The sequence below is a fragment of the Miscanthus floridulus genome, chromosome 5, assembly GCF_019320115.1.
Source record: "Miscanthus floridulus cultivar M001 chromosome 5, ASM1932011v1, whole genome shotgun sequence".
NCBI classification, from domain to species: Eukaryota; Viridiplantae; Streptophyta; class Magnoliopsida; order Poales; family Poaceae; genus Miscanthus; species Miscanthus floridulus.
In genome coordinates this window covers 23,209,833-23,218,922 of record NC_089584.1, presented here as the reverse complement: position 1 = coordinate 23,218,922, position 9,090 = coordinate 23,209,833, and the positions used below count along the sequence as shown (strand labels likewise).

General features: G+C 48.5%; 1 protein-coding gene across 1 annotated transcript; it reads left to right on the top strand.

Moving 5' to 3' along the window:
• Window positions 1-781: 781 nt before the first annotated feature.
• Window positions 782-1,288, top strand: LOC136454410 (uncharacterized). The gene has a single exon (XM_066454846.1). The coding sequence runs from the start codon at window positions 782-784 to the stop codon at window positions 1,286-1,288; it is 507 nt and encodes a 168-aa protein (XP_066310943.1).
• The last annotated feature ends 7,802 nt before the right edge of the window (window positions 1,289-9,090 follow it).

Below are 9,090 nucleotides of genomic sequence, written 5' to 3'. Positions count from 1 at the left end.
TTAGACCGTTTTTCTCGTTTTTAACCGTTTAATTTCCGTTTACCCCCCTAAACAAAACAGTTTACCATCGTTTACCGTTTAGTGGCCGTTTAGGCTGTTTAGGCGAACATTGGTTTTTTTAGAAGCATGAACAAATATAAGACCCAAATGACTCCAAATAGAGCACCAATGAATAAATAACTTTTTAGAAAAAAGGCATTAGTTTCAAAAATTTTATGAATTAAAATAGACAAGTTATTTTAGAGAATAGAGACCCACCTTTGATAATAGCCAAAGGATTTAATTTGTCCGGTTTTCGATAGTTGAGAGATGTCCTTTACCATGTCTAATATTTTAGGATTAAAAATCGAACTCTCGTACAAGTTGAAGATTGAAAATGCATTCTACCCTTAATTTTACCACGAGAGAAGGGAGAGTTTGCTCACTACCACTAATGTACCAAGGCAGGACTAGTCAACAGAACGGCCCCACAGGCAGAAGCACAAGTAAGACTGCCCGACGGTCGCCATCCCCCCTACCCCGCCAAATAAAACCAACCCACCCTCAGTAATCGCAATCAAAGCGGCCGTTTTTATTCCGCTCCGCCTCCTCTCCCCGCGTCTCCAGTCTCCACACACTCTGCACCGCCACCGACCACCGTCACCTTGAGATGAACGCGCTGAGCTGAGTCCTCCTCCGTTATTTACGCACGCACGCACACGCCATCTCATCACCGGATCACCGGCCTACAACTCTCTGCCACCTCTCCCCGCCCGGCCGGCCTCTCATCGCCGTGGCCATGATGGCGCACGGCAGCAGGCTCTTCCTCCTCCTGGAGGCCCTGCTCTTCTCGGCGCTGCTGCTCCTCCCTGCACGCCCTTCAGCCGCAGACGGCAGCGGCAGCACGTCGTACCCAGCCGACTGCCCCTACCCGTGCCTGCCTCCACCCACGGCCCCCGCCGTCGTCACCAACTGCCCGCCGCCACCGGCGGCGCCATCCTCCACGTACTCGTACCCGCCGCCGGCAGCGCCGTCCTCCTACAACACGCCGCCGTCGTCCTCCTGGAGCTACCCGCCGCCGCCGCCGGGGGGCTACATTCCCTACTTCCAGCCTCCTGCGGGAGGTAGTGGTGGCGGTGGGGGGTACGGCTACCCGGCGCCGCCGCCACCCAACCCCATCCTGCCATGGTACCCCTGGTACTACAAGACGCCGCCGTCGTCCGCGGCGGTCACGCTGGCCAGGGGGGGTTCTAGTGTTCTTAGCTTGTTGGCCGCCGTGCGAGCTGCTGGCCTGCTGATCATGGCTTAGCTGATCATGGCCTGCTGGAGTAATGGAAGCATTGTTGGTACGGTACGGTGTTATGAATGAAACAACAAGAGAAAGAAAGCTGAAGCTAGAAATGCAAGCAGGTAGGTAGAGTGCTAGAGTGGGAGGTTTTGGTGACGAAGGCGGGGGAGCTAGCGTTTCCATGTTGGGTAGCTCATCGCCTCCGCGTCGCCATCGAAAGCTGGCCTGGTCAGCTCGATCTAGCTAGCATATAGCAACGTACGTACGTTTGCACATGGATCGGAGGCTTGAGGGGGTGAGGTAGGACGAGATAGTAGAGGACAACCGAGCCAAGCGCGCCAGTAGGAACGCGTATGTGCATCAGTGCATAGCATGACCTGCGTATGATATACGGATGCCAGTACTGGTTTGGCTTTGTAAGGCGATGGATCGATCGATGTGTAGCAAACGTACGGATCGAGTACGTATGTACCCGATGTACGTACGTCGTATAGCATCGCCGGCTCGTAGTACGTGGATCAGTTTATCAACAGAGTTGGTGGCGTTCATCGATCCTTCCATCGTTGGGGATTGCGTTCGTTGTTGGATTGCTGCTATGCAGTAGTATGCACATATGCTGAACGCACCCACGTCGTCGTTGTGCTTGTGCCTCCAATCATTGACGCGCCCTATAGTCTATAGTACATGGCCGGCTTGCAAATTAAACTCTGCTAGATCGACTCCCTGCACGTACAACAAGAGACTAAGACTAAGAGTCGTGTGAAATTTTTGTATTTTGGTCCTTTTTGAAAACAATTTTTACAAAAAGACCTACGCCAAAACGTTTTCTGAAAATAGACCATTTTTAGGCGTCTTAGAACATGACGCCGAGGTATGAGGGTCGGCGTGACACGACGCCGAGGTATTGCCACGTCACGAACGACCGGGGTCGTCGGCGACACGGTGGCGCGTGGGGTCCGAGACGTCGGTGTTGTGTCAGCCAACGCCAAGGGCCCAACCTCGGCGCGGCTGGACTGCGCGCCGAGCTATTGGCACCATCCGGAGCGCGGCCCAGGCGGCCCAACAACGCACGGTGGCCCAGTAGCTCAGCGCGGGGTCACTTAACGCCGAGCCACCAGACCTCGGCGCGGCCCGACTCAACGCCGAGGTCTGGTCCCTTGAGGCCGCGCCGAGGCCCCCTTCTTCTTCCTTCCTCCATTCTGAAACCGCCGGTCTCCTCTCTTTCTCTTCTCCCCCACGCCGCCACCAAACCCTAGCCTCCAAAATCGACCCTAGGTGCCACGATCTCGGCTCCCGAAGCTTCCTCGAGGTAATGGTCCCTCCCCTCCTCCAATCTATCCGCGTAGATGTGCTTACATTGTCCCTAATCATGTTGAATCATGGGTGTATGGTGTTTTGGTATATTTGTGTTTACATTTGCAAAATGCATGGCTTAGGATGATTGAGTGCATTGTTGTTTAACTATTTTATGTGCTGAACATGTTAAGTTAGTTTGGTTTCTAGTTATTTTGGTCATTAGGGTTCTTTGTTTATTGTAGGTGTCATTAGGGTTAGTTATTTGTTGGTCATTAGGGTTAGTATGTATTTTATTTATTTGTTGGTCATTACATTTCAATTTTTTATGACTAGAAATGATTATGTTGTTGGGGTTGAAAAAGATGAAATGATATATTTTAATTTCTATTTATTGGATTGAAACTCGCATGATATATTGATATGTGACACTACTTGTTGTGTGATGGCTGTAGATGGATAAATTAGTGAGGTTGCATCATGGAGGCCGTATTGTTAGGACAAGAGATGAAAGTTTGGAATTTCTGGACATGTGTGAGGAGTTGTTGATTTTTTCTGAAACACCATCTTTGACCCAGTCAGTGGAGCGAGTGAAGGTTAAGTTAGGCTAGAATAAAGGAGACGTGCATGTTCAGTTTGAAGGTGTCATAGATGTTGGGTCATTGAAGGGTCCTCGGATCAAGCGGTTGCTCAAAATTACAAGCGAGACTGAATGGAATGATTACAAGGCAGTTGTATTGGCCTCAGAAGTGCGATCTTTGGATTTAGTAGTAAGTATGGAGTCTGGCTTAGGAAATGATAACTTTGAAGCATGGCCATCTTCCCCCGCTCACATAGGTTATGGTCCTTTGTCTGAAGAAGAAATACTTGTCACACAACTAGGCTACGGTGGATATGAGGAAGAGAATCCGGTTATCGATGGTGAGGGCAATCATGATAGTGATGAAGAGGATGATGATTATATAATTGGTGATGCAGAAGAAGGTTTGGACGACGCTAGCGGAGACTTTTCTATTGAGGATGAGCTTAGCGACGAAGATGATCTTAGTGGTGAAGAATACTTTGGTGATGCTAGGGCTACGAACCGTTTTGACATGGAGATAGCTGGAGATGATGAATCATTCATAGAGGAGATAGCCGAAGACTCTGATGACGATTGCCCTGTTGGTCGTCTCAATTTTAGGGAAATAGAGATATTGTCTAGGGTTTTGCCTTAGAGGGATCCACTAGTTGGTGATTTCGAGGACCTTAGCCATGGTCACAGGGCAGTAGCTGATGGTGGGCCAAGTGATACAACTGTGCCTGATGTTAGCGGTTGCCTCATCATACGGAAGGGCATATTGTTTGCTACCATGGATGAGTTGAAATCATGGTTGCAAAAGTACTCCATTGTACACAATCGACCTTTTAGGGTCATCAATTCATTCAAGGAGAAGAGATACACTATTGCTTGTGAAGAACAACAGTGTGGTTGGAGAGTATGTGCTAGGAAGACGAAGGCAGGCAAATGGAAGATTACCTCAGTGAAGCAACCACATGTTTATGCCACTGCTGAGGCAGAAGAGAACCATCTGCAGCTCAATTCTAGGTTCATTGCAAGGAAGTTTGCCCCGTGGTGAAGCATATGCCAACCATTACGGTGTCTACGTTGGTTGAGATCATCTTCCAACGGTACAATTACTATATCAAGTATGGGAAAGCATGGAGGGCAAAGCAGCGTGCACTAGAAATAATATTTGGAAATTGGGAAGAAGCTTATGAGCGCCTCCCTGTAATGTTGAACGCAATGAGGGCTGTAAATCCTGGGATGCACTTCGAGTATTTACCTAAGGAGGGTGAAACAAGGAATGGTAGCCAGGTATTTGGAAGGGCGTTTTGGGCGTTCGGGCAAAGCATCGAAGCATTCAAGCATTGCAGGCCCGTCGTCTCAATTGACGGGACCTTTCTTACAGGGAAATTTGAAGGCACAATGCTTATTTGTATTGGGACAGATGCAGAAGACCAGCTTGTGCCATTGGCCTTTGCGATTGTTCGGAAGGAGGACACGGATAGTTGGTGTTGGTTTCTCAGGCTAGTAAGACAAGTGGTAATTGGTCTAGGATGTGACGTTTGTGTGATATCCGATAGGCATGCTGGCATTCTGAATGCCGTAGAACAAGAGATTCCTAGTTACGGCCAAATACATCACCGGTGGTGCACCAGACACCTTGCTCAGAATCTTATAAGGCGTGATCACACAAATGACAACTTCAAATTATTTGAGGAGGTTTGTAGGTAGCAAGAGGTTCAATTATTCAAAGACAAGTTAGATGCCCTGAAGTTAGCCACAAATGTTGATGGTAGGCAATTCTTGAGCGAGTTGATGACGTCGAAGGATAAGTGGTCACTTGCATATGACACCGGTGGTTGGAGATGGGGCTTCATGACTAGTAACATGGCAAAGATGTTCAATAGCCTTCTAAGAGGTTGTCATGGTCTGCCTGTGACTACTATTGCCTCATTCACCTTCTACAAGTTGAATTCTTGGTTCGTTTCGAGGAAGAAGCATGCGAGGTCTCTATGGACAGCAGGCAAAGCTTGGCCACTTTTAGCATCTCAGGAACTAGCTTTCTCAAAGAAAAAGTCTAAACGACAGAAGGGTTCATGTTTTGATCCGATCAACCATGGATATGAGATTCTAGAGGGTGGTGGAACTAACATTGGTGGTGAAGACCAGGGTGCTCGAAAACATAAAGTAGTGATCAATGAGAACAAGTGTATGTGTGGAAAACCGATCATATACCATAGGCCTTGCTCCCACATGATTACAGCCTGTCGCCTTAGACGTGTTGACGCTGAGGTCCCTCTCTGTATGGCCACTGAGTTCTCTTTGAGGAACCTAATGAGCACCTAGAATCCTCAGTTCGAGCCATTTCTTGACGAGAGTCAATGGCCTACTTATGATGGCCCCAAGTATGTGGCTGATCTTGGTTAACTCTAGAAGAGTAGAGGACCTAGGCGGCGGAAGTGGTTCAGGATGAACATGGATCGAGCCACGAAAGGTAGATCAACCACGAGTAAGGTTGGGAGACATTTTGTAGAGGACACCCAAAAGAGCCGTTGCTCTGGTTGCCATAAGTCGGGCCACAATAAGAGAAAATGTCCTGAACTACTTAGACAACAGGTATCCACCAAGCTAGCTACTTGAATTGCTTTGTGTAATAGTACATTAGTTTACTTTTGTTTTTTTTATTTTTATGTTACTTCGTACCTCATACACATGCTTTAACTTATACTAATGCTTTGGCATTGCTTATGTTGCAGGATGGATTGGTTCCCCCTTCTTGATCCAAGGTTCGATGAGCACCACCAGGCTCGGAGGATCAAGAATAGAGAGGTATATTCAACAATTCGTATGAAACAGTGCATTGTTCATCTTTTGCTCTATAGTCCATGCTCTTTATAAAGTGACATGATCTAATACTTTTTCATGCTTGTCTTTTTTTGCTGGTTTTGAATGTGCTAAGGCCAATGACACATGAGGCCTCTACGACCATGGTCTACGACGAGAGGTACACGCCCTCCTAAAGCTGGCGAACCTTGCTACCGTTGCTCGTGTTTGTCGTCGAGGCACGCCACCTTTCAACCCAGCGGCGCTGACGACGTTGATAGATCGGTGGCGTCCGGAGACACACAGCTTTCACCTACCATGCGGGGAGATGACGGTCACTCTCGAGGACGTTGCCATGATTCTTGGAGTCAAAATTCGAGGATTCCCAGTGACAGGAGACACGGAGTCTGAAGGATGGCAGCAGCGGGTTGAGCACTTCTTGGGACGACCCTTAGCGGCAGTTGAGGCTGGCAAGAAACGGCGCAGCAATGGGGTGTCCCTGAGGTGGCTTCGTCAGCAGTTTCAGGAGTGCCCACCCAACGTAGACGCCCAGACCGTGACATACTACTATCGGGCCTACGTCCTGCACATGTTTGGTATGGTTCTCTTCCCTGACGGCACTGGAGACACGGCGTCCTAGATGTACATCCCATGCCTTGGGAACTGGGAGGATGCTGGCAATAGGAGTTGGGGCTCGGCTATACTTGCCTTCCTGTACCGTCAGCTTTGCGAGGCATGCCGCCGTCCTGGAGGCGCGTACGCTACAATGTCAGGGTGCATCACACTGTGGCAGGTAATAAAGCAAAGTTGTATAAGTTTCCACTACAATTCAATGTTTTTTCTTAACAAAAGTGATTAACATTCAAGTTTCCACTCTTTTTTGCAGATTTGGATGTGGGAGAGGCTTCCAATTGGGAGACCGCATCAGCTTGATCCCCCACAACCTTGGTTTCCTCAAGGAGACGCAGTTGTCGCCCCTACCATGGCACACCTCTACGAGCGAGCCCACGGAACTTACCACGTGTCACGCCACGCGTACATCAGCTTCACCAACGAGCTGGACACCCTTTTGCCACAGCATGTAAGTTTCCCACCCTTTTGGCCTAATCGAGGATATATGCACAAATTGAGCGTTGACTAGTTGATGACGACGTTGTGTACAGGTTCAATGGCGCCCATATCGGCGGAGGCAAGTCAAGGATCTCAACTTGAGCTCCTTGTGCATGGCAGACGAGGATGTCTGGATGATGAGGACCCCCCTCACTTGTTTCTATGCAGTGGAGTACCATCTCCCTCACCATGTAGCACGGTAGTTTGGTAGGCTGCAGCCTTCTCCGCCCGATGATTTCTCCACCGGTTGGCAGCTCCACAAGTACGTAACATGCAATATTTTGTTCGTTTCACATGAATGAATCATTGAGGAAGCCTTCATATTGCCGCTATGGTGTAAAATTTGCAGGTTCAGTAGACAAAAAAAATAAGAAGATCACCAACTGGCAGCTGGAGCACCAGCGCTACATTGATGAGTGGATGTTGATGGAGCAGAACAACATGGGCATCCACGCCGTCCATCGTGACAAGGCATTCGATGATTACCTTGTTTGGTTTGGTCAACGAACAAGGCTTTAATTGAGGCCCGCTTGGACGGAGCAAGACATTGCTGACATTGCGAGCGAGGATGAGGGCAACAACCCATATGACCAAGCTACCCGAGAAGGCAGGCAAGTTGAGATCGCCCCTGCGTTAGCCAGAGCTGTAAGTGATACAACTATTTCCATCTCTGAGGTCTTTACTGTGATGGAGACTTAAATTCTTGTTTTTGTTCCATAGAGCACGGAGATAATGAGGACAATGGCCGAGCAAGGAAGGGCATTGATGATTCCTGTGGGCGATCCTAATGAGGCCTCCATGTTACGACAGCACATTCAGGTAGTCTCCTCTCATTCAGTTGATGTTACATCTTTATATAGTTTTGCGACCAACCCCACTTACTAATAGTGCTTTCAAAATGCAGCGTGCCATGCATCGCCTCCGAAAGGTAGCTGCACGCCTTGGCTGTAGACGTTCCCCAGATGTGGCAGTCCCACAACAGCTTGGTGCTGGACCTTCTACTGCACATGTTGGAGGGACTTCATCTTCACATGGTGCACATGGTGGCAGGACTTCTTCTTCACATGGTGCAGCAACTAGTGCAGAGGGTGGTCAAGGACATGGTCATTATGATGATGAAGATGATGAAGGACAGGGAGAGTACTATGATCATGAGTATGATGAGATTGGCATGTCCCAGCTTGGAGATGCACCCCAAGGAACTCAAGGCCCCTCTGGTTCTGGACGTCCACAGAGGATGCTCAGACCAGTGGACAGGTACACTCTAGGTACCTATCCGTTTGGGAGGGGAAAGCGTTACGCTCGCCGTCCACGTTAAGGTACAAGGAGCGATAAAAGATCCAAAGACTTCATATGCTATATTTTGTGCATGGACTATGTATGCATTGGACCTTATGTAATGCACTATGTATGGACCTTGTACTATGTTTGGACTATGTTGGTTGATTGATGAAGCATATGTATGGACTATGTTGGATGTTGAATGTGTTGGACCTTATGTATGTATGGATGTTGAATGAATGTGTATGTCGGTGTGGTCATTTGTTATGTGAAATTCTATGTATTCTGTTTTTTGGTGAACCCCAAGTTCGGCGTATCCACCACGATATTTAATTTAAGATAAGCTATACTTTATTTCTGAAATGAAAATGTGATTGTCCTCATAACGATATTCCCCAAATGTGAAACGTCGCCATGTTTCATGTTTCCAGCTATCAAGAGAGGGCCTCCGTCGCAACTCACAAGGAAGAAGGGGTGTCATCATCCCCATCCTCCATGTTACGATCAACCTCTGTTGGATCCACGGTGACATGGCAAGCACGCAAAGGGGACGAAGCGGCTTAGGAGAGTCGGGGAGCTAGCGAGCTCAGGTCCGTTGTTGGCACAAGGTCATCGTCGGCTGATTAGAGTAGTGGGCAATAGTGAAGCAAATCAAAGAAGAGATGATATATTTTAGTGAACCCAGGAGCTCGGCGTCAATTGAACACACGCCGAGGGTGGGCACCTCGGCGTTTAGTCATTTGACGCCGACCACTGGTGCATACTGGAA